The 26,201-nt window shown below is 32.7% G+C and overlaps 1 protein-coding gene across 2 annotated transcripts; it reads right to left on the bottom strand.

Moving 5' to 3' along the window:
• Positions 1 to 283: 283 nt before the first annotated feature.
• Positions 284 to 10,290, bottom strand: LOC136221878 (protein IQ-DOMAIN 11). 2 transcript variants are annotated; one of them, XM_066009350.1, is made up of 7 exons: positions 10,105 to 10,290; positions 9,940 to 10,021; positions 5,949 to 6,311; positions 3,526 to 3,654; positions 3,252 to 3,347; positions 2,157 to 2,288; positions 284 to 1,198 (listed from the first exon to the last, which is right to left on the bottom strand). In XM_066009350.1, exons 2-7 carry the CDS (start codon positions 10,003 to 10,005, stop codon positions 515 to 517), a joined length of 1,470 nt encoding a protein of 489 aa, XP_065865422.1. In that variant the 5' UTR covers positions 10,006 to 10,021; positions 10,105 to 10,290; the 3' UTR covers positions 284 to 514. The 2 variants fall into 2 exon arrangements, with proteins under 2 accessions (XP_065865422.1, XP_065865423.1); XM_066009351.1 differs by having other exon boundaries at positions 5,949 to 6,308.
• Between the last annotated feature and the right edge of the window lie 15,911 nt (positions 10,291 to 26,201).

The raw sequence follows: 26,201 nt of genomic DNA, 5'->3' as shown, positions 1-26,201 counted from the left end.
TCGGGGAAGTTATGTTTTTCCTTTATGTCATTAATTACAAACTAACACAACACCATCTCTATTACTCGGAAACTCCTCCTCAGTATCGTTTCAGCCGTGTTTGGTGTCTGTTTCCCTAAATTAATAGGGCTAGATTTGGACCAAGTTGATATCTGAACCGTTCACATAAGAGCAGTGACGGAGTCAAGGGGCTTTGAGCACCCATTGATAGCCAAAAAACGACGAAAACTCCATGAAAGCTGTGTATAAAGCTTTAACTTTTTTCTGCAAAAACATCTCGAAAAATATCAATTGAACACTCATAAATCACCAAAAACCACCCCAAACACCCCTTATCAGCAAATCCTGGATCCGTCGTTGTGAGTCAAATGAGAGGTAAAAAAACAATTTATCTTATGTCATTAATTACAAACTAACACAACACCATCTCTATTACTCGGAAACTCCTCTTCAGTATGTTTCAGCCGCGTTTCATGTCCATTTCCATTTCCCCGCAACACAGAACACCAAAAACTCAAACAAAATTCCCACTAATCTGATGATTCCAAGTCCTGAAAGAACAATCAGAATCAAAGCTAAGATCTTTCAAATTAGCATGATTAGATTTAACAGGAGCACCAGGAATCCCTTTCAAACTTGGAGACCTTTGTTGATGATGATTATAACCAAACCCTAATCTTCCACCATTAGAAGAAGTTATCAGAGACAATCTGTTATTGTTCTTACTTGGTGAATTATAACTATCAGAATATGCATCATAACTTGCTGGTCTTAACTTTGGTGAACTCATTGATCTTGCTTTTGCTTTTGCAGATTCAGTTGAAGCCATATATGTTGGAACTCTAGTTGGAGATCTTGTGAATGAGCTTTCTTCTCCCAATGAATTTTGCTTTCTGTGAAATGATCTTCTTGGTGCTGTTAAAATTGGGGATTTTTCTGATCTGAAAAATTCTAGGTTTTGTTTTGGATTTGGGGTTGAAATTGGGGTTTTTTCTGATCTGAATTCTAGGTTTTGTTTTGGATTTGGGGTTGAAATTGGGGATTTTTCTGATGTGAATTCTAGTTTTTGTTTTGGATTTGATGTTGAAATTGTGTCCAAATCTTCAAGTTCTTTGCTTTTGCTCACTTGGGTATCTACCCATTGTTCTAGCCAGTATCTCCATCTTCCATTGCTGTTCCTTTCAGTTTCTGCTGAATTCTGAAACAAAGTTTCATGAACAATGTCAAAATAGGGGGAAAGGGTATTTTCGGCAATGAAATAATGTTGGAATTAAGGGTCAGTTTTGCCCCTAAAGTTGATATTAATTCGGTCCTAAAGTTGGTAGTATTTGACAAATTAATCCAAATAGGCCTAATACACAAATAACCCCTGAACTTGTCCAAATGTTGCAACTGCCCCTTCCAACTTTCAATTGTAACAATTTACCCCTTAAACTTGTCCAATTGTAACAACTTACCCCTTAAATTTGTCCAATTGTAAAACACAACCCCAAATTGCTGACATGGACTACAATTGAAGAAACACGTGAAATAGAAAATCTGCAATGCTCGTGGAGTATGATAATCATAGGCGTGATATGAATCCGGGGAAACTTTTTTACGGTTGCTTCAAATACGGGATAAAAAAATTTCCAATTTGGGGTTATGTTTTACAATTGGACAAGTTTAAGAGGTAATTTATTACAATTGAAAGTTGAAGGGGGCAGTTGCAACATTTGAACAAATTTAGAGGGTTATTTGTCTATTAGGCCATCCAAATATTGTCAACTTCAGGGAGGCTGAATTACAGTACGTGTCAATATTCAATAAACCAAGTTCAGTGGCCAAAAGTATCGGTTTGCCTCGAACTAGAGAAGATTTAGGGGTAATTAATTTATTAGTTCCTATATTTTGACAAAACACATTATTTAGTTTCTGTATTTTTAAAAACACATGATAAAGTCTCTAACTTTTTTCTCTCGATGAAAACAGTTCATTGAGAAAAAGGTTAGGGACCTTACTATGTGTTTTTGAAAATACAGAGACTAAACAGTGTGTTTTGTTAAAATATAGAGACTAATAAATTAATTACCCAAGATTTAGAGATTGAAATGCTCGCTTGTTATATATATAAAGTGTTTGGTTAGAATCGAAAAAAATAACTAAATCGAACATACCCGGTGATTAAAGGAATATTCTTTTATCCTTTCTCTCTTGATGGAAGCCTCTTTCTTGCTAAGAAATAAGGCTTTTGCTTCTTCTTTTGTCAAAATGCTTCCATCCCATCTTTTCTGGCTGTTTGTGTCCATCTGAAAAAAAGAAAAAATATGTCAGATTCTGGTTTTCATTAACGTTTCCACGTTTCATATCCGTTTTTGTTTCCATTACCGTTTTCTTAGCTATAACTTTTTAAAAATAACATTTCCCGGTGTTTGTTTCTGTTTTTGTTTTAGTTTCCGTTTCCGTGCAACATAGTCTATTCATATTTGATTTCAGTAAAATCAGTGAAGTCAATTTGAATACAAAACTCTCCGAAATATTGACGTAGCACAGAAGACTACCATGCCAACTAAGCGATGTGATTTAAGATGTTTTATATGACACACAGGTGACTGCAATTAGACCTATTCACGGGTCCGGAAATCCGTCTGGTTCACTCAGACCCGCGTCCCTTAGACTGGCTTGGACAAGGAAAATTTACATTAGGCCCAGGCTGATCCAGACTCACTAAAGCTGCTTATTTTTTGGGTAGGCTTGAAATTTATAAAAATAATGCGGTCGGTTCGGCCCATCCCACACTATTAATATTTATATTAAAGTAAAAAAATAATTTTTTATTATTAAAAACTATATATTCTTTTTTACATGGGTTTATATGGACGGGGTTTGGGATTTTATTTTTAAGTCTGAATTTAGTCTGATCCAAGCCTGCCTAAATTAACAGTGAGTGGACTGGGCTTGGGCTAAGCAATTTGGATGAAAGCCCGTTGGACTCGGCCGACTCATTCACAGGCCTAGCTGCAACGTGTCTGCCACGACTGTTGTAAAAGTCAAACATCTGTGGCTTGACACTTAGTTGGTATATAGGCAAATATTTTCTATTGTCACGTCTAACTTTCTGTTAGTTTGTATACAAATTGACCGGAATGACTTTATTAAAATCAGATGTGAAGTTCGGCAATTCCATAGAAAGAAAATGAAATTTAGTAACCTTTACGAAACAAACTCGAACTTCAGTGGTTGTCGATGCAATTTGCCAATTTTCTACATACCTTAATTATCTTGTCATTTGAAACATTTCCAAACGGCTCATTTTCGTCACAGAAGCAAGATCCTTCAGCTGCTATTTGGATTCTCTTTGCACTTACCTGTTATTAGGAGGTCAAAACGAGCTGGATTATCGAGTCATAATCGTATCAAGGGATTTACATATTCTACGTTATATATGATGTAAATATAATAAAATTGATGATAGTGTCAAACGTGTTGTTTTAAGTAAGTTGTTTTAGTAATTCGTATTGTCGCGTCAGAAATTGACAGTCGTACCTGTGATTGGATATTTACAATGGATTGCAAACATTTTAGAGTGTTCATAGCTTGGCGTCTCACGTTTCGCCCTCGAATTATGGCTTGAAGCTTAACTATTCCCTTCAGAGCTCTCAGAGCTTTCCTTGCCTGCAATTGCAAGTTTTAGTCAAGTTCTTTGAAAACCTGAAAATCTAGAAATTAGTTTAAAATGACACGTGTAAACAAAAAAAAATGACATGAAAAAAAAAATGTCAAATTTGACTTAAAAAGTGTATATTTACACTTAACGAGTATAAATTTAACTCTAATGTTTCCAAACAAGATCAATTTTAACCTTAAGTTACTGAAAATTTGAAAATGTTGTTTAACTGCTATTTACAAAGTGTCTAAAATGTTTACAGTGTTATGAATATAGTTACAAATAAACAACCAAAAATGTACAAAATTGTTTCAACTTATCGACAAATTTGTTTGGAAGGTCCGATGTGACAGTTAAATAACAGTTAAACTGTCCTTTTTTAATTTTTCGTAACATAAGACTAAAATTTATCTTGCTGAGAAACATTAGGGTTAAATTTGTACAATTTCTTACGTTATGGTCAAATCTACACTTCTCGAAAAACGTTAAGATCAAATTTATCCCTTATAAAAAAAAACACCAATAATATGTTGATAACATTACTTTTAAACTAGTTTAACTTACTAAATTAACAATTAAAATTAGGAGTGTCACAATGGATGATTACTTCGTAATCATGTTGTTGTGTGATCTATATATTGCACAGGGTTATATATAATATAAATGTAATAAAATGATAATTGTATCAAACGGATCGTGACGGACACTGAATTGTAGTAGCTGAGGTTTGGCCTGCTCATGCTTATGCTCGGCTCGTTAGAAAATTGACGAGCTCAAACTACACATGTTGTCCATGAGCTACTCACGAGCGAGCAACTTGTTAATTTTGTTCATGAACTTCGCTCCCGCAAAACTCATTATTTATGTTTATTTGAAAAAAAATTAACACAAAATACATAGGTCCTGTTTGGTAAAGAGCTTTTTGGAATAAAATTAGAGGTTTGAATCACTTTAGGGGTTTATGACTAGTCAATTATCTAACAGTGGTGTTTGGTGAAGAGATGTTTGGAAGAGATTATTGGGTCCAAAAAGCTCATTTTATGAGCTTTTTCAATTAGCTTATTGCTCCATTTCTTGTTATCCACATTTTTACCCCTAATTAATACTCTTTAATCCCAAATAAATGTTTTACCATGTCCTTATTTGTCATTTTACACAAACAGCAATTAGCAATCAGCTAAGTTTTACCAAACAAGTTCACACAATCCGCTAGTCAAATCCACTAACCAAAAAAGTAATCAGCTAATAACAGCTAATGTAATCAGCTAATTACCAAATATGCTATAGTTTTAAAATCTACAAAACTATGTTGTTTTACCTTTCCCTTTATAAAAAATATTATTAATTAAAAAAATTGAGTCAAGCTTACTCACGAACGCGTTCATTACACATAATCGAGTTTGTTAATGAGTTTGTTCATGATCCTATAATCAAGTCTGCTCGCGAGCTTTCGAGCCGAGTTTCATCGTGCTCAGGCTCGACTCGTTTATAAATCAAGCCGAACACTGTCTAGTTTTTATCGAGACGAACTTACAACCCTAGTGAATTGTGCTGCCGTGTCAGAAATCTATCGCCATAATTAAAAGGGAAAATTACAAAACTGAGTCAAATTAGAGGTCCATTTACATATTTAGACCTATTACATTATCTTTTACCAAACCAGACACTTTCAAATTACTTTCTCAAAATACCCTTAGTATATATATTATGACTTGACCAATTTTTTCACTTCATTTCTCATCATTTGCAATCAAATTTCAGTTTCATACATCAATACATGATCCACAAATTTCTTTGTATATGTCAATTTTGAGTATTTTAAGTTAGTTTGCACCTTTATCGAACGAATTTGCAGATTTTATCAACCCGATGGGTTCGCGGTTTACGATTTTGCTTAGCAGAAGAAGCAAAATCGTGAACTGTGAACCAGCAGTTTGTTCCACCGCGAAGCAAAATCATGAACTGCGAACCAGTAGTTTACAATTTTGCTTAGCAGAAGAAGTAAAATTATAAACTGTGAACCAACAGTTTCTTCCACTGCAAGGTAAAATCGTGAACTGCGAACCCATCGGGTTGATAATATATTTTGGTTAAGTCAAAATATATATACTAAGGGTATTTTGGAAAAGTCACAAATAAATAGTCTATATATATATATATATATATAATGGGTTGGGTAATTGGTCTAAATATGTAAATGCACCTCAAATTTGACCCAGTTTTGTAATTTTCCTAATTAAAATTCACTTTGGTAAAGACAAAATAAAAGTAAAACAGAGAAATAGGACTTGAAAAAACTCACAAGATAGCCTCTGAAGCTAGACTGAATTATAATGGCAGAAATCCCATGCTTCTTCTCCTTATCACCATCATCTTTTTCTTTTTCTTCTTCTTCTACTTTTACCTTCTTGTCACATTGGCAGGCAGAGTAACTTGCGCCAGTGAGCAGAACAACCTCGGCAGCAGCATGAGCAGCTGCGACTGCTGCTTCGGCAGCAGCGGCAGTGGCTAATGCAACATCTAAAGCACGTTTGCTCTGTTCTTCCTCTGCTTCACATAGTGTTGCTCTGTTTATCGGCAGAGGTAATGGGGCTGATATTGATGGCAGCCTGTTTTTCAATTTCATCCTTCCAAAGAATACCCATTTTCTTCTCTTGTCCTTCTGCTATAAATTGTTTCAGTTTTAGAGGTTATGAAATCTTGAATACATAGAGATATACAGTGACGAATTTAGGATTCAGTTGGATGAGATGCTTATCGTGATCTATGCGTGATAAATTCATATTTTTTTTAGTGTTTTTTATATAGAAAATGGATAAAGTGTAAAAATACTACTAACGGGGAGCAATATTACACCTAACGTCTAAGATGGTTACGTGCGACCGACACTTTAAGCAAGTTGAGTTGATAGAAGGGTTATTTTTAAGTAAGTTGAGATGACAAAAAGGTCGGTTTAAGCAAATTGAAATGGCAAGAAGTTATTTCAATCAAGTTAAAATGTCAAAAAGGTCGTTTTAAGCAAGGAGAGTGACAGAAATATTGGCCCTGTTTGGGAATTAGCTGTAGCGGTTAGCTGATTACATTAGCTGTTAGCTGTTAGCTGATTGTATTAGCTGATTTGACTAGCTGATTTGATTAGCTGTTTGTGTAGACCTGTTTGGTAAAAATTAGCTGATTGATAATAGCGGTTTGTGCAAAAAGACGAATAAAAAAAAAAGGCGGCCCGGTCGCACTACGCGTCCCACTGAGCGAGGGTCCGGGGAGGGGTCTCACCACAAGGGTGTACTGGGGGCAAGCCTTCCCATGCCAATTTATTTGGCAAGAGGCCGCTCCTAAGACTCAAACCTGTGACTTCTTGGTCACACGAATAAGGGCATTAATTTTGGCGCAGGAGAAGAGGGAGTCTATCATTAGGGTTAAAGAAGTCCATTAATTTTAATATTGCAAAACGCTAATTGAAAAAGCTCCTTTTAAGAGCTTTTTCTAAATTAGCGTTTTCATCCCAAAACTCTCTCCCAAACCTCTCTCCACCAAACACTCCAATTAGCGGTTTCAGTGGTCAAACCTCTAAAGTTGGTCAAAACCGCTCTTTTTATCCCAAAACGCTCTTTACCAAACAGGGCCATTGTTTTAAGCAAATTGATATAACGAAAAAAAATTCATTTCAATCAAGTTTAGGTAGCAAAATGATAGTTTTAAAGACGTTTTAAGCAAGTTGGAGTAGTAGAAAGATCATCTTAAACAGATTGAAATGGTTGAAAAATCGTTTCAAACAAGTTGAGATGACAAAGATGATAAAGAGGTCATTTTGAAAGTTCGTAGATCATTAGACATCTATGTTGTACGGAAACAGAAACCGAAAGTGAAATAGAAACCAGAAAACCTTATTTCTAAAACATTACATTATAACTAGGAAACAGTAATGGAACCTAAAAAGAACTCGAAACCGACACAAAACACGGAAACGCGAATAAAGAAGAGTTTCTTTGCAACATAGTTACACGTTTGAGTGCGAATTAAAGAATTGGGTACATATTAAGTCTATTGTAATGTGTGTGTGTATATATATAGTAGCAAAATATAGTTTTAAAGCCGTTTTAAGCGAGTTGAGGTTGTAGAAAGATAGTTTCAAACAAATTGAAATGGTGGATAAATTGTTTCAAGCGAGTTGAGATAACAAAGAGGCCGTTTTGAAAGTTTGGCGATCATTAGACATCTATGTTGCACGAAAACTGGAATGAAAACGGAAACTGGAAACCTTATTTCTAAAACATTACATTATAGCTAAACAGTAATGGAAACGGAAAAGAAATTGAAACAGAAACAGTTATGAAAAGCGGAAACACAAATCAAGAAGAGTTTCCAGACAACATAGTTAAATGTTTGAGTGCAAATTAAAGAATTGGGTATATATTAATCCTACTATATATATAGTAAAATATAATTTTAAAGCCGTTTTAAGCGAGTGAAGGTTGTAGAAAGATCTTTTCAAGCAAGTTGAGATGACAAAGAGGTCGTTTTGAAAGTTTGGAGATCATTAGACATCTATGTTATATGGAAACGGAAATCGAGACTGAAACAGAAACCGGAAAACTTTATTTCTAAAAAATTACATTATAGCTAGAAAAGAGTAATGGAAACGGAAAAGAAACTGAAACAGGAACGGATACAAAACATAAGAAACACTAATGAAGAAGAGTTTCCGTGCGACATAGTTAGGCCTATATATTAGGTAGCAAAATATAGTTTTAAAGCCGTTTTAAGCGGGTTGAGGTTGTAGAAAGATCGTTTCAAACAAAGTGAAATAGTGGAAAAATCGATTCAAGCAAGTTGAGATAACAAAGAGGTTGTTTTGAAAGTTTGGAGATTATTAAATATCTATATTGCACGGAAGTGGAAACCAAAACTGAAACAGAAATAGGAAAACCTTATTTCTAAAACATTACATTATGACTAGGAAACAATAATAGAAACGGAAAAGAAACTGAGACGGATACAAAACGCAGAAATGTGAACGGAGAAGAGTTTATGTGCAACATAGTTAGACGTTTGAGTGCAAATTAAATAATTGGGTATATATTAAGTCTATTATAATATATATATATATATATATATATAAAGGGGGGCTCGAGCCCCGGCTGGCCGCCGGAGAATTGAGAATAAAAAAAATTAATAATGGTTGGGTAATATTTTAGAGAGAATTATATTGACTCTACGTAGTATTATTTAAATGTTTAAAGGTAGATGAGATGTTTAAGAATGTTTACTTTTACCTGAGAGTTACTTTTATCTAAGGATGCTAATCAATTCAGTTTCCATTACTATTTCCGAGCTATATATTAAGGGGTAATTAATTTATTAGTCCTTATATTTTGACAAAACACACTGTTTAGGCTCTATATTTTCAAAAACACATGGTAAGGTCCCTAACCTTTTTCTCAGTGAACTGTTTAGTCCTTCCGTCTGTTTGTTAGATTTTTTTACCGTTTATGACTTCAGAAATGACTAAATTACCCTTTACAAGTTACTTTCAAACTTTAGAAGAGGAAATACAATTTAGAAGAAGAAGCTATTTGTATGGAGAACAAGAAAAAGAAAAGACCCAATGCTTACGAATTTGAACGATTAAGAAGAAAATCAAGAAGAATAACACTCAAAGTTGATTTCAGATGCATTAGAGTTTAAAAGAAAGGAAAAGAAGAACGCAATTCCAAATTGACTAACAAAATCTTCACGAGAGTCAAACGGCAGGGACTAAACAGTTCACCGAGAAAAACGTTAGGGACTAAACAGTTCATCGAGAAAAAGGTTAGGGACTTTATCATGTGTTTTTGAAAATACAAAAACTAAACAGTGTGTTTTATCAAAATATAGATCTAATAAATTAATTACCCTATATTAAGTCTATATATATATATATATATATATATATATATATATATATATATATATATATATATATATATAAAAGGTAGCAAAATATAGTTTTAAAGCGAGTTGAGGTTGTAGAAAGACCGTTTCAAACAAATTGAGATGACAAAGAGATCGTTTAGAAAGTTTGGAGATCATTAGACATCTATTTTGCACGGAAACTGAAACTGAAACCAGGACAATTTATTTCTAAAACATTACATTATAGCTAGGAAATAGTAATGGAAACAGAAAAGAAACCGAAACGGATACAAAACGCATAAACGCGAATGAAGAAGAGTTTCCGTGACGTTTGAGTGCAAATTAAAGAATTGGATATATATTAAGCCTACTGTAATATATATATATATATATATATCTACCTTTTCTTGTGCTTCTGAAATGAAAAACCTCCTAACTACATTGAACCAGCTCCTCTTCTTAGCCATTGAAGCAGCACCATTACTACACAGAAGAACACCAAAACACCATTTTAGGATCAGATTTCTGTACAGATTATGAAAAGAAAATGAAAAATTATTTCATACCCATTTCCTGAAATCCAGGGAATTAGAGAATGGAACAAGAAAGATCAAATCTTGGGAAGTTTTAGGAAGGATAAAATAAACTGCATTGGAATCAGATAAAAGAAAGAAAAAAAAGAGTAAAGATGGAAACTTTTATTTATTTATTCTCGAGAAACTGAAATCACAAAGACCAAAAAGAATAGTGGAATGAGTGAGTGAATGGCTGAATTGTTGGGCATGTTTGTGTATTTATGTAATAATTCTTTCTCTCTCATCATTACTTTTTTCTTCTATTCATTATTTGTGGGGCTTTATTCAAACCAATATAATATTATAGCGTAAATTACATTCCACTGAGGAATACCTTAACGTTTGAGGTCAAGATATAACGATCCGATCTGGAGTAGGTACTGCCGAGATAGAAAGTTTAAGAGAAGAGCGGTCTTCAAAAATGGCGATAGAGACAGCAATAAAAAGTCTCGCATCGGAAATAGAGAGAGAGTGACTGAGGCTTATTAATAAAATTTAACTCCATGCATTTTAAAACCGTGAGGCTAGAGATATTGGCTCTGTTTGGTAAAGAGCGTTTTGGGATAAAAAGAACGGTTTTGACTAACTTTAGAGGTTTGACCACTCAAACAGCTAATTGGAGTGTTTGGTGGAGAGAGGTTTGGGATGAAAACGCTAATTTAAAAAAAGCTCTTAAAAGGAGCTTTTTCAATTAACGTTTTGCAATATTAAAATTAATGGACTTCTTTAACCCTAATAGATAGACTCCATCTTCTCCTGCGCCAAAATTAATGCCCTTATTCGTCTTTTTGCACAAACCGCTATTATCAATCAGCTAATTTTTACCAAACAGGTCTACACAAACAGCTAATCAAATCAGCTAGTCAAATCAGCTAATGTAATCAGCTAACAGCTAACAGCTAATTCCCAAACAGGGCCATTGAATCAGGTTGTTACACAAAGAGCAATTTTTAACTCTACCGTCTAAAATGATGCAATTTTACATCTAACTTTAACGGTCAATAGCAATTTCATCCCTAACGTTGACTAGTTAGGTCAATTTCAAACATTATAAAACATAGATATTATGTTCTGGATGGGTGATGTCAATCTCAAACTCTTGCGCATTTAAAATTGGGTCAAATGAACGACTCATTTCCATATTTAGACCATTTATCAAACTCATTACCTATCTAGACTATATTTTTGTGACTTTCCCAAAATACTTTCATATATATTATAACACTTATAAATTTCTTAGTCTTTCTTCTTTTTCCCTTCCATCTGATTTGCAAATTTCGCAATATGTGAAGTCTGTGAAGACAATTTTGATTAAGAACATGAAATTGACTTCGCAAATTTCGCAATATGCGAAGTTTGCGCAAGTAAGAATACTTAAGGATATGAAATTCATTTCGCATATTTCGCAATATGTGAAACCTGAGAACGCAATACTAATTGGCATGATTACTTTTACTTCGCAGATTTTGCAATATGCGAAGTAAAATTCGTGATTTTAAGCAGTGTTATCTTCGCAGCCTTCACAAATTACGAAATATGAGAAATGGTATGTAACATTCAAATCATAGCAACAAGGTTGCAACAATAATTGTAACATTTAAAATCATAACATTATCAAAATTTACAATAATATTGCAACAATAAGTGACCTTTTGGGATGAGAAATGGAACCCAAAGGGCATCACCGTCATACAGAATTAATGGCCTTTGAGATGATAGTGGTGATATGTATTTTCTTCCCCTGCATCCCAGAATATCATCCTCTACATCCTAGAACTCCATCTCCTCTACACCCCAGAACACCATCTCATATATCCCAGTACACCACCTATTGTGATTGTTACTGTGATTGTTACTCTTGTATTCAAGGTAAAAGGATACTTGAATTTGATGTTTTGTATCCAACCACATTCACAAAAAAATAAGTCGTGTTAGCAAAATTTGACCAAAAAAATGATGATTTAGCTTCGCATAAAACGATTATGCGAAGTCTGCGAAGAGAAAATTAACCCTGAAAGACGATTTATATTCGTAGAAAACGATTATGCGAAGTCTGCGAAGTGGAAAATCATGCTAAAGATGATGATTTTCTCTTCGCAGACTTCGCATAATCATTTCCTGCAAAGCTAAATCGTCATTTTCAGCCTATTTTTTCTTCGCATACTTCGCAAAACTCATTTCGTGGAGCCATTTTCTGGAGAAAAAAAAAGATGAAGATTAAACAGTAGATACTTACATTATTTCTGCCTTTTACGATTGAAATCGACGATAACCATATGATAAACGCAGAAAAAAAAAACGTAGAACAACGTCGAATTACCATGCCTTCAGTTGGCACAAGAAGAAAGAAACCAAGAGACGAAAAGAAACAGGAAGATGAAGAACCGTGACTTAATTTTCTAGAAACATGAAGATGAAAAATCAAGAGATAAATAGAGGAAGAAGAGGCAGACATGGTGATGAAAAAATTGGTACAGATTTCGCAATATAAAAAAGGAGAGGAAGATGAAAGATCTGCGAAGGGAAAGGGAAAACCGTAGATAAGAAGAGAAAGGGGAAGTGGAAGATGAAAGGTCTAGGATATTTTGGAAAATTCACCAAAATATAGTCCAGATATATAGGATTGAGTAAATAGTCTAATTTCTAAACATATAAATGTATCTCCAATTTTGTAATTTTCCCTTATCATTATGTTATGTGATTTATGTATGTTATATTATTATATAGGATAAATCATACTTATGATCCCTTAACTTTACTCCTATTTTCATTATTGTCTTTGAACTTTAAAATTGAATATTATAACTTTTAAACCTTACAATATACTAACATAATGACCATTTTACCATTTACCAAGTCAAAATATTTGACCGTCATCTCAAAATGGAAAACTATAAAAATTAAAATTGTTAACGACCACATTTTTAATAGAACCATCATTTTCGATTTTTCAATCACCACTTTCGGAATTTACTCTCTCTAAAACAATCGCTCTATCCCTCCCATCCAAACAATATCTAAATGACCTCAAAATGAAAAATATTTAAGAATTAAAGTCGTTTAGAATATAACTTTTATCAGTTTTATAATGGGGGCATTACATGCTATTGAAGCGATTACCTTGCTCAATGGTAAAAACGCTGATAATATTAAGGCTTAATATATTATTAGCTCCTTGAATTTCTCCAAAATAATAGATTGGCTCCCTGAATTTTACAAATATCTCACCAGTTCCCTAAATTTGCTTATTTCGTATCACCAACTCCCTAAACTTGTTCATAAAAATAGATTAGCTTTCTGAACTTTGCAAGTGTCTCACCAACTCCCTAAACTTGGTTATTTTGTATTTAGTTGTTACAGAATAAGCAAGTTTAGTGAGTTGGTGAGACACTTGCAAAGTTCAGGGAGCTAATCTACTTTTATGGACAAGTTTAGGGAGCTGATGATACGAAATAAGTAAGTTTAGGGAGCTAGCGAGATACTTGCAAAGTTTAGGAAGCCAATCTACTATTTTGGACAAGTTCGGGGAGCTGCTGATGTATTAGGCCTAATATTAATATGGTACAACGTTCAACAGCCATAATGTAAAATTTACTGGTCATAATTAAAATAAGAGTAAAGTTTAGGGGCTATAAGTGTAAATTACCCTTTAATATAGTATAATTGAAGGAGCCTCCTACTTTTTCAAACTCTCGTGATGAAAAAATAAATAATATTTTTTATTTCTTTTTTTAGTGGGACCTTCCATCTGTTTCCAACTCTGAAATTTCCCAAACTATTGCAGACATATTCAAATGTTTGTTGGGATTGAAATTACGCAATTACCCTTATCTTAATGGGCAAATTACACCCATGGTATTGAACTTTATCCATTTTTACATTATGGCCACTGAACTTCATTTCTTCTCAGTATAGTCAATGAACTTTATACTTTTTAAGACCGGTGCCCACTTAATTTTAACTAACTTCTTAAAATGACCGTTAACGATCGTTAACGACCACAAAATTAAAATATTCAAGAATTAAAGTTGTTCAGAACGACATTTACCATGAAACCACATTTTTTATTTTCGAAAATCATATTTTTTGGAGCTTTCTCTCTCTAAAAAGTCACTTTATCTCTCCTAAACAAACAACACCTAAATGACCTCAAAACGAAAATTTTCAAGAATTAAAGTTCCTTAAAATATTATCAACGCTTTAGATTTTTTATTTTTAGCCGTCAACGGTCGTTTTGAGGCATTGGTGTTAAAAAGTTTAAAATTCAGTAGTCATACTGAGAAGAAATGAAGTCCAGTAGCCATAATGTGAAAATAGATAAAGTTCAGTGGCCATGGGTGTAATTTACCCTTATCTCAATACTAGCTAAATTAATTAAATTAGATTATAAATGGAATTAAATTTATTCATAACTCTTACAAATTTAGGATAAAAGCATCAATTTGGCTTTTTCCTTATTTTTAAAATTAATTCGTCCAAAATAAATTTTGGATATCAATGTAGTTTACAATTTGATCAAGATTCACTTTTATATATGTGTATATATATATATACATTATTTGGTTGTTTGTATGTCTGATACATCACCAACTCCGTTAACTTATCCATAAAATATATTGATTCTCTGAAGGTCTAATACATCATCAGTTCCTGAACTTATCCAAAATAGTAGATTGGCTCCTTGAACTTTACAAGTGTCTCACCAGCTCCCTAAACTCGCATATTTCGTATCAATAGCTCTCTAAACTTGTCCATAAAAGTAGATTAGCTCCATGAACTTTGCAAGTGTCTCACTAACTCCCCAAACTTACTTATTCTGTAACAACTAAATACAAAAACCATAATACTAACTCTCAATCCTTATTCATTCAATCTCTCAAACCTGCAACACTCTCTTATAATAGGTTGAAAGGTATGAGAAGTGAAAAAATTACCTCTCGAATAGATGAAGACGTAATTTTAGAATTTAGGTTTAATAAGTTTTTGAATTTAGTTGTTACAGAATAAATAATTTTACGGAGTTGGTGAGACACTTGCAAAGTTCAAAGAGCTAATCTACTTTTATAGACAAGTTTAGGGAGCTGGTGATACGAAATAAGCAAGTTTAGGGAGCTGGTGAAACACTTACAAAGTTCAGGGAGCCATTCTACTATTTTGAACAAGTTCAGGGAGCTGGTAATGTTCGTGAACTTTCCAAATGTCTCACCAGCTCCTTAAACTTGCTTATTCCGTAACAACTAAATATAAAAACTTATTAAACCTAAATTCTAAAATTACATCTTCATCTATTCGATGTAATTTTTTCTCTTCTCCTACCTTCCAATCCAACCTATTATAAGAGTTAGTGTTACAGGTTTGAGAGATCGAATGGATGAGGATCGAGAATTAGTATTATGGTTTTTGTGTTTAATTGTTACGGAATAAGCAATGTGAATGCAGCTATTCTACTTTTATGAACAAGTTTAGGGAGCTGGTGAAATACTAACAAAGTTCAGAGAGTAATCTACTTTTATGACAAGTTCAAGGAGCTGGTGATGTATTAAGCTTTGTATATGTAAATTTTTAATTTGGATTTTTTTTTTTATCATTTTGTACTAATTTGAAAAGGTTAAAAATAAATGACTAAATTGATAATAAATGTTAATTTAACTAAATTAATTTATTCAATTCGATGCTCATCAGACACTATTTAAGCAGCTCAACTCAATTAACTTTTTTTATATAACTTATTTATTCGGATGGGGAATAAACCTTACAATGTTCAAAAACACATGAATATATTAAAAAATAAAGACAAAGATTCAATGTTTAAACCGAAAAACCAAACTAATTTAAAAAAAAAAAAACTAGAACGATTTATATTTTGGAAGAAAAGAGTACTTTCTAAAACGACTTGTATAATGCAACAAAGTGGCCCTTTATGCTGAAATTAGTAATCAAACTCGTTGACATAACTCAACATCATCCATATGCCTGATTTTATGATTGAACTAGATTCTCAAATCGTGGCAAATTTTATGACCGATCCTCTCCACGCTCATCATCCATATGTCTGGATCATTACTTATTACCATAGCTTCAAAACCAGGAATTGAGATCTTCGGGTTATTCATGATTTCAGGGAATGGAATATGGTAGTTGATTGGATGGCGAATTTCGCAGATTCCTACACATTAGGCTTTCACGAGTGTGTTGCGCCTCCAACATATACTATTTGATGATCAGAGTGGTGTCACGTTACCTAGGATGGTGACGAGTTAGAGTTCTGTTATTTTCCTTCGCTTTTTTTTTCTGATGTTTAGCCTTCCACTGTTCACCAAAAAAAAAATCAAACTCGTTAGTTTTAGGCAAAAAACATCATTAGGCCTCTGATCTTTCATTTTTTTGTTCATTAAGCCCCAGAATATTTATTTTTTATCTCATTAAACCCTTTATGACCAAATTATTAAGTTATAAATATCTAATTCTGTTAAAAATACGTAATTAGCTTCATTTGTATTTAAAATTATTAAAAAATATATTTTTTACAGTTTGAATTAAGGTTTTTACAGTATTTCTATAGCCACATTACACATACAAAACTACTTTCAAACAGTGAAAAAATACAAATTTCGAATGCATATGCAATGAATAACAATCTGTTAACCAAATTTTATGTTCAAAATTAATTTTTTGAGTCATCAAGGGCTTAATGAGACCAAAAATAAATGATCAGGGGCTTAATGTGTCCAAATAAAATATCAAGAACTTAATGAACAAAAAAAATGAAAGATCAGGGACCTAGTAATGATTTTTGCCTTATTTTTATGGTTATTTTACTAAGCCTCGATACATTATCTGTGATTTTTGGGTTTCTCTTAAGAACTAATAATTTTTCTTTATTATATGGTTTTGTTGTTTAATTTGATGTGTCTCAAGATAGTGTTCTTGTTAATTCCATCTAAATTATGGCTGTATATGAGCCGAGCCGCTCATGAGCGGCTCAGTGATCAGCTCGATAAAAGCTCGGCTCGACTCGGTTCGATTTGTAAACGAGTCACTCGTGAACACGATTTACTGACTCGGTTCGTAAACGAGCCGAGCTTGAACAGGCCAAAGCTCGGTTCGAAAGCTCGCGAGCAGGCTCGATTAGAATATTTATGAACAAATTTTAGTTTTGTAAAAAACTATATAGTTTGTGTTAGTTCACAAATATCTAAACTTAATATTATTTCATTTGCTATTAGATGAGTTCGTTCACAAACATAAGAAATGAGTAATAGACGAACTATTTGCTTGTGAGCTTGTTTATGTACACAATTAAAGAGTTATTTGCGAGCAAACTTCACAAATATAATTAATGATTTACTCACAAACAATTCATAATTAGATAATTTGCTTAATGAACCAAGTCCAAAGAGGATTTTGGGCTCGAAACTCGGCTCAAGCTCGTTGTGCAAGCCAAAGCTCGGCTCATGCTCGGCTCATTAATTTTATAGCAAGCTCGGCTCGGGCTCGAGCTCGTTAATTTTATAGCGAGTCGAGCTTCAGCAGGCCAAAACTCGGCTCGGCTCGGTTTGATTACAGCCCTACATCTAATGGATCTAGTATCTCTATCTCTATCTCCATTGATATTGTAACGAAGTTGTAGTTCAAACGTTTCGTTTGGTGCTTGATAAATGGTTAGCTCTTGCAAAATTTGATCCTAAACCATTGCATTCATCTTTTAAGTGGTTTCTAAAGGTAGAATTCCAGAGCTTAACATTTTTTCTATTGACTTTTGACATGTGATTTACCAGTATTTGTAGTTTCTCTTGCAAAGTTTAATAATTAGTTATTGGGTTATTATAAAAAAGTACTATGTGGTTTGACCGATTTGCGATGTGGTATCTGTGGTATTTTTTTTACAAACGCAACCATGTGGTTTGAAAATTTTTGCATTTGAGTTCACTTTATCAGAATTTGATCGATAACGACTTTGAAATGAAATTTTTCAAGAGTTAAATGATATTTTAAACAACTTTAATTCTTCAATTTTTAGGTTTGAGGTCGTTTAGGTGTTGTTTTTTTTATGAGAGAGAAAGATAATGTTTAGAGAGAAAACTCCAAAAATGATGGTTTTGAAAAATTAACAATATGGTTTCATAGTAAATATGATACCAAACAAGTTTAATTCTTGAAAATTTTTATTTTGAGGTCGTTATCGGCCAAATTTGGCAAAGTAAAAAAAACATGTAAAATTTTGCAACCATAGGGTTGTGTTTGCAAAAAAAAAAAAGTATTGCTATTTACCGCAACCAAATTCCTTATCACCGCACCCATTGGACAATTTTGCCCTTGGCATAAAAAAATTTCGAAATTGGGAAAAAAAATTTGAGAGAAAATTCAAAATTAGCCTAAACGGATACAGCATATCGTTCGACCCATGACATTAGTACAATTATTGGTCTATTTAATGTTTGTCTACCAATTTAGTACAATTATACACTAATTCATATTTGGAATTAATATTGATTTCATTTCTATATAAAATTTCTATGTTTTTTTTTCTTTCTATTCTTTTTTTTTCTTTCAATCCAAATGGAAAAATAAAAATAAAAGTTGTTGTATATATAAGTAAATACCCAACAACATCATTAACGGTGTAATATTAACCTTACATAAAAATAATTGTTAATTAAGTTTTTTAATATAAGAAAACCGAATAATCGAACCGAACCAACCGAAATAATTCGGTTCGGTTTGGTTATTTATTATTATTTGGTTAGATTCGGTTTTTATTTTTGAAGCTATTTGGTTTTTTGTTATTTCGGTTCGGTTCGGTTTTCAGACCGAACCGACCGATGAACACCCCTACACCCCGGACATACCTTAACCCTATTCCTTGGATTTACGGGGTGTTTGATATTGTATTGAGATAGGGATAAGGATAAAGATAAATGGTTGGGATAAGAATAAAAATATGATAGTCGAGAATTATTATTCAATGTTTGGTATGTGGAATAGGGATAGAGATAAAATAATACATTTTACTATTTTAACCTTATTTAAACTATATACCATTAATTTGCGGGATAAGATGGACTTTTCCATCCTATTAAAATCGCAGGAGCTTATCCCACATCCTTATACCACCCTCCTCTTGGGTATAAAATTTGAGGGATAAAAGGCTTATCCATCGTCTGTCTCACTCTTCTATCTCCCAAACAAACACGGGATAACTTATCTAGTGTTTTTTTATCTCTATCTCACCTCTTATATCCCTTCTAATAAACACCTCGTTAGGGTTTGGGATTTGGGATATTTTTTAGTAAAACGAAAAACCTCAGATATCTTGTTGACAAAACATAAAAGCTCAGTCACTGTTACATATTTTTTTTTTTTTTTACTTTACCCTATTCTTTATTATTCAAAACTTCTTTCCTCCATTATATATTTAAAATCTAAAGTGAATGGGTACCATAACCGTTTTGTAGTGAAATAGTAGAAATAAATGTATATACAGAGATATTGGTTTGTTATAAATGAAGATGCTAAATGTAGAGAGGATTAAGGAAGGAGAGAAAATGAGTGAATGATATAATTGAGGAAAGTGGGGAATCAGGGGCGTAAACAGGGGGCCTGGGGCAGGTCACTTCGGTCGGAACCACCATGATTAGGGGTGGTTCTAGCCCTTTATCTTCAAGAAATATTAATGGGGTACAGTAAAACCTCGATAAATGCATATCCTTGGGACCGGAAAAAAATATTCATTAAGCGAGATTATTTATTTATCGATAAATGAATAAATTATTCATTTATCGATAAATCAATATTTATTATTTTATAGATAATTTTTCATTGTAAGATGCATACATTGTACATCAATTAAAGTATTACATGAATCTAGAGACGTTTAATTTTTTTGGTGAAACTTAATGCATTTAAAATTAAGTTCATGTACAACTATTTTGTGTTTGTACTACAATAAATTAAAGATGATATTCATTTTAGTTTAGGTGGAAAGAAAAAACAATCAACTATAGATGCATTTTTTCAGAAGAAATTACTTTTAGTTGATTGATTGAAAGGTTTTTATATATATAGTATGTAATTCAATAATTATTAATTTATATTTTCATTGGGCTCTTAAGGATTTAAATATTTTTATTACTTAATGCATTTAGTGAGGTTATTACTTTAGTCCATTGACCCAAGTCGGGACCGAAAGAATTTATTATATAAACGAGGTTATTACTTTATCGAACATTTATCGAGGTTTAACTGTACTGAATTAGCATTCCCAAAATTGGTTCAACCTGTTAGATACTCCGTAAATCTAAATTTCTAATTTTTTTTTTGTCCGTTAAGGCCTTTCTAAATCCAATTATTTTAGAAGTTTTACATTGGTATTTAAAAATTAATTCTTGACCACTTAGATTATAACACCTATATATACAAATTTTTTTTGAACAAGTTCGATTTAGAAAAAAAAAAGAGTAAGGTGCAAAAATACCCCTAACGTTTACAGTCTGGAGCAATTTTACCTCTAACGTCTAAAATTGTGCAATTTTACCCCTACGTTGGCAGCCAAGAGCAATTTTACCCCTACGTTGGCAGCCAAGAGCAATTTTTTCCCTAACGTTGATAAGTTGGGTCGATTTTAGATGTTATTGTAAAACACATATATTTTGTTCCTTATTTTACACTAATTGCATATCAGTTCATTTTAAAAAAAAAATCATACATTCTCTAATTTAATCATAGAATTGCAGATTAATATTTTTATAAATTTGGCGAAATACTTTGAATTTTTTTTATCCAACTCATACAATAGACAGTATAATTTTTATTTTATTTTTAAATTTTTTCACGTCTAATCATATGTTTATGATCTGTTACTAATTAGTGATAAAAATGACTCACATGTGAAGTGTAAATGACAAGATTCATTACCGAGACGTTAGGGGTAAAATTGCTCTTGACTGCCAATATCAAGGGTAAAATTGCACCATTTTAGACGTTAGGAGTAAAATTGCTCCTAACCGTAAACGTTAGGAGTATTTTTACACCTTATCCCCTTCCTAAATCCAAATTTATAAATTTTGTCCATATGTTAAGCTCTCTAAATGCAATTTTTTTTAGAAATTACATTTGTACTTAAAAATTAATTTTTGACCACTTAGATTATAACACGTATATATACGGAAAAGGCTTAAACAAATTCGATTTAGCAAAAAAAAGTTTTTACATATGTATATATAAAATCCGCTCCCTCCAATCGACCATTCATGTATTCGCGAATGTGGGGAATGAATGAATGATAGGGTTAAATGCATCATTGGTCACTGAATTTACATGGTTGTCTCAAAATGGTGACTCAACTTTAATTTATCTCAATAAAATCACTCAACTTTGAGTTTTATATTAATTAGGTCACTCTAACGATTTCAGTGATTAAAAAACATCGGAATAATGACATAAGTGACACGTCAATATGAGACAACTCATATTTCTAACCGAAATGACACATGGCATCCATATATGCGCCACCTGACTATCACGTGTCAATTATTTTTATGAAAAAATAAATAAAATTTAGTTTTTTTTATAAAAATATCCGATATGGGGCTGTCACTATTTCGTTTCTGTCAGAGATTTGAGTTAACTCATGTTGACGTGTCACTCATGTTATTATTTCGATGCGTTTTAACCACTAAGATCGGCGGAGTGACTTAATTGAGACAAAACTCAAAATTAAGTGATTTTATTGAGACAAATTGAAATTGAGTGATGATTTTGAAACAATCATGTAAGTTTAGTCATCAATGATACATATGATAACAGTAGAGAGAGAAAGTGTAGTCTGAGAAGAAGAAACCAAAACAGAGTTTGATTTGAACAGCTGTTCAAAGTACCCAATTGAAGAATATGGAGGCCTTGTCATTATTCTTTCTTACTCATTCTTATTCTTTCTTAGTGGGAGAAACAATTGAATTTAACCCTCTATATATCCTCTCTCTCTCTCCCCTGAAATGGCACCCCCATGATCTTCAAAAATCTGTTGTTATTAATAGGGTAAATAATGTGGGTTGCTAAATACCGTCCCTTTCTACTAGTTACTGCTTCATTTGACTTTTTTATCCTTTTTATAATTTGGATTAATTACAAAAAAGTACATTGTGTTTTGACCGATTTGCGATGTGGTAAATGTGGTATTTTCAAAAATCCTATGGTTGCAAAATTTTACATGTTTTTTTACTTTGCCAAATTTAGCCGATAACGACCTCAAAATGAAAATTTTCAAGAATTAAACTTGTTTGGTATCATATTTACTATGGAACCATATTCTTAATTTTTCAAAATCATTATTTTTGGAGTTTTCTCTCTCTAAACATTATCTTTCTCTTTCATAAAAAACAACACCTAAATGACCTCAAACCTAAAAAGTTGAAGAATTAAAGTTGTTTAAAATATCATTTAACTCTTGAAAATTTTCATTTCGAAGTTGTTATCGATCAAATTCTGACAAAGGGGACTCAAATGCAAAATTTTGCAAACCACAGGGTTGCGTTTGCAAAAAAAAAAAATACCACAGGTACCACATCGCAAATCATCCAAACCATAGGGTACTTTTTTTGTAATTAACCCTCATAATTTTGATCAAAAACTCAAAATTTTCTCTCCAAAATCACAAATCCGAACAATAATAATGGAAATTATGAAAATAATTAATGTGTGACAACCCAAATCCCGGAAATGGATGATTTACAAGTAGAAAACATTAAAATTTACGTTTTTTTTATCAAAGAAATCATGAAAATAAAATCGTTCGTCACAAAAATTGAATGATTTAGTATTTTTCGTCACTAAAAATTTTACAATTTTGCATCGGGTAAAATTTAGCCTAAGCGGATATGCCGGATCCGCCCAGCCATTGGCCGAGCGGATCCGGCATCCTTCTAGGCCAAATTTTGGCCGATTCTCTCCAATATCCAAATTTTCAGTTGTGATATGTTTTTATGAAAAGGATAAAATTATCCAAATAGAAGCGGTGATAAATAATTTGGAGGCGGTAAATAACAATACTCATAATAATTTAGGGAATGTACTGAAATAAACTGGTAAAACTTTGAGTTAATTACAAATAACTACCATGTGGTTTGGTCAATTTGCGATGTGTTACCTGTGGTATTTTTTTTGCAAACACAACCTTATGGTTGCAAAATTTTACATGTTTTTTTACTTTGCCAAATTTGACCGATAACGACCTCAAAATGAAAATTTTCAAAAATTAAACTTGTTTGGTATAATATTTACTATGGATCCATATTCTTAATTTTTCAAAATCGTCATTTTTGGAGTTTTCTCTCTCTAAACATTATCGTTCTCTCTCATAAAAAAAACACCACCTAAATGACCTCAAACCTAAAAACTTGAAGAATTAAAGTTGCTTAAAATATCATTTAACTCTTGAAAATGTTTATTTCGAAGTCGTTATCTATCAAATTTAGCAAGGTAAAAAAACATATAAAATTTTGCAACCACACGGTTGCGTTTGAAAAAAAAATATCACAGGTAAAGGTTTGCAAATCAGCCAAATCACAGGGTAGTTATTTGTAATTAACCCTAAAACTTTTAAACAACTTATAAATCCATATAAAGTAAATATTATATAAAAAATAATATTTATAATTTCAAACTAATATTAGCTGATTACGATTACCAGCGACAAATGCGACAGACACGATAACATTAAAAACACTACACCATTATCGTATTATGTCGAAATGCGACAGATGCGACAAATGTCGGGATTTGCAGATTAGTGCAGTATTACAAGAATTTATTAAAAATGCAGAGTTTCAATGAGATGTATGGTTTCGAATTGCATAAAACTAAACTATTTTCATTAATCCTTGATTTATACATTTTATATGTATCATCTTACACACACATGAAAAAAAAAAAAAAGAAGAAAGAAGGAAATATAGAAAATTTCGATATGTCTGAGGTTGAAGATAAGTAATGAGGTATTTTTGTCCAAATGTAGTGAAAGTGTCTAGATTTATAAAATGTTGGACAACTAGGCTTAATATGTAAATTGACTTTCAAAATGGGTCAAATTTATAATTAACCCTTTGTTATTTTTATTATTCATGTAGATTTTTTTTTTTTTTTGAAGAATTGTTATTCATGTAGTTAAGTAAATTATAATTAAATTTAGTAATTATTAAGGGCAAATTACAAATCTAACCCAACTAAAGGGGTCCATTTACATAACCCACTTTACTTTCCATCTCACCAAATTAGATACTTTCATCTATTTTGGACAAAATTATTGTTAGTTCTATTCCATCCTCCTTCTTCTTCTAAGAAATTCCATGTAAAAAATTCTATGGATTGCTTCCAATTTTCTTATTTTTCTAATGTCATTGGAAATCGTATAAAGACAATTCTTATTTAATATAACTATTTGTGCAAGTATTTTATGAATTGTCTCTTATACAGATTATTTATTAAATAAAAGTGCTATAACTATCGGATACCCTATTTCCGCGAACTACTGCATTTATCCGAGTGACTTTATCCAAGTGACCCACAGATGATGAAAATTTCTTTTCTGTCTATCTCTATTCCGATGGGCCGAAACCAAAGCTCTTATTTTTTGTTGAATAATACTTCGAGTATTCTGATACCAATCGTTAGCGATTTTTGAGATTATTGAAGTATTATGTTCAATTTCCCGTAAAAATGGTATGAACGGCATTGTTTCAATTTCCTCCATTTTTCTCTATTTGTGACGAAATTTGTCGCATTTCGTCACAAATACGACAACAGTTGACGAATTCATTACAAATGCGACAACTCTTGTCGCATTTGTGTCGAATTCGTCACAAATGCAACATCATAGCAATTCAATTGTTAGATTTTTTTGAGTTTTCCATCCTAATCCTCTTTCGCAGACACTAATTCTTCAAAGGTTGAACGAAACATAATCTATTCTCTCTATAAACCACCGTCTTTTCGTCGGTTTGGGATGGCGAAAAAGACGTTGAGAGTCTGAGGAAAGAGATGAAAGTGTCTAATTTGGTAAGATAGAAGTAGTGGGTCAAATATGTTAATACTCCTTCAAAAGGGTTAGATTAGTAATTAACCCAATTATTAATTTTTGGGATAGGTATCAAAAAATAAGGGTGTTGTTAAACCCAGCCCCAAATTCCCACCCCTAGCCCCGTGAAAGGACGAAAATACCCTTTCATGGGTTTTGGGGAGGAAAAATCTATTTTTTGTTCTCTCCCGACACGCGGACGTGTGCCTATCACGCCTCACCTTGTGGTCGGGCGTGATAGCCCCACGCCTCACCGTGTGGTCGGACGTGATCGATACACGTCCGACCACACGGTGAGACGTGGGGCTATCACGCCCGACCACAAGGTGAGGCGTGATAGGCATACGTCCGCGTGTCGGGAGAGTAAAAAAAATAGCTAGTCCGCTATTGAATTAAATCCGTAAATACCTGTTACGTAAAAAAAATTAGTCCGCTGTTGAATTAAACCCGTAAAAAAATTAGTCCGCTATTGAATTTAACCCGTAAATACCTGAATTAACAAAATAAAAATTTAACTAAAATTAACAAAATAAAGATTTAGTTAAACTAAATTAAACAAAATAAAATTTACAACTAAAATTTACGACATAAAAATTTAGTTAAACTAAATTAAGCAAACTAAAAATTACAAAAAATTAATTAAATTAATTAAAACCCCTCGGTTGTATGAACATCACGCCCGAACCATAGGTCGGGCGTATGAACATCACGCCCGACCTATGGTGCGGGCGTATGAACATCACGCTCGAACCATAGGTCGGGTGTGATAGCCTCACGCCCGAACCACAGGTCGGGCGTGATATTCATACGCCGGAACCGTAGGTCGGGCGTGATGTTCATACGCCCGACTGCGATTCCGGCGTTTTTAAAAAATCACCCACAGATTCAATTTTTAAGCTTAAATCAAAAAAACAAAAACGGTAAATCTTATTATTTTCGCTTTCCCTTTACGGTTGTTGTTACACTCCATGTTTTGGTTCACAAATTAGTCCGGATTTGATCAAAGAGTGTGTAGGGT

This window comes from Euphorbia lathyris, chromosome 3 (assembly GCF_963576675.1).
Source record: "Euphorbia lathyris chromosome 3, ddEupLath1.1, whole genome shotgun sequence".
Classification (NCBI taxonomy): domain Eukaryota; kingdom Viridiplantae; phylum Streptophyta; class Magnoliopsida; order Malpighiales; family Euphorbiaceae; genus Euphorbia; species Euphorbia lathyris.
Note: the sequence above shows the minus strand (reverse complement) of the source record. Positions and strands in the feature narration are given on the sequence as shown.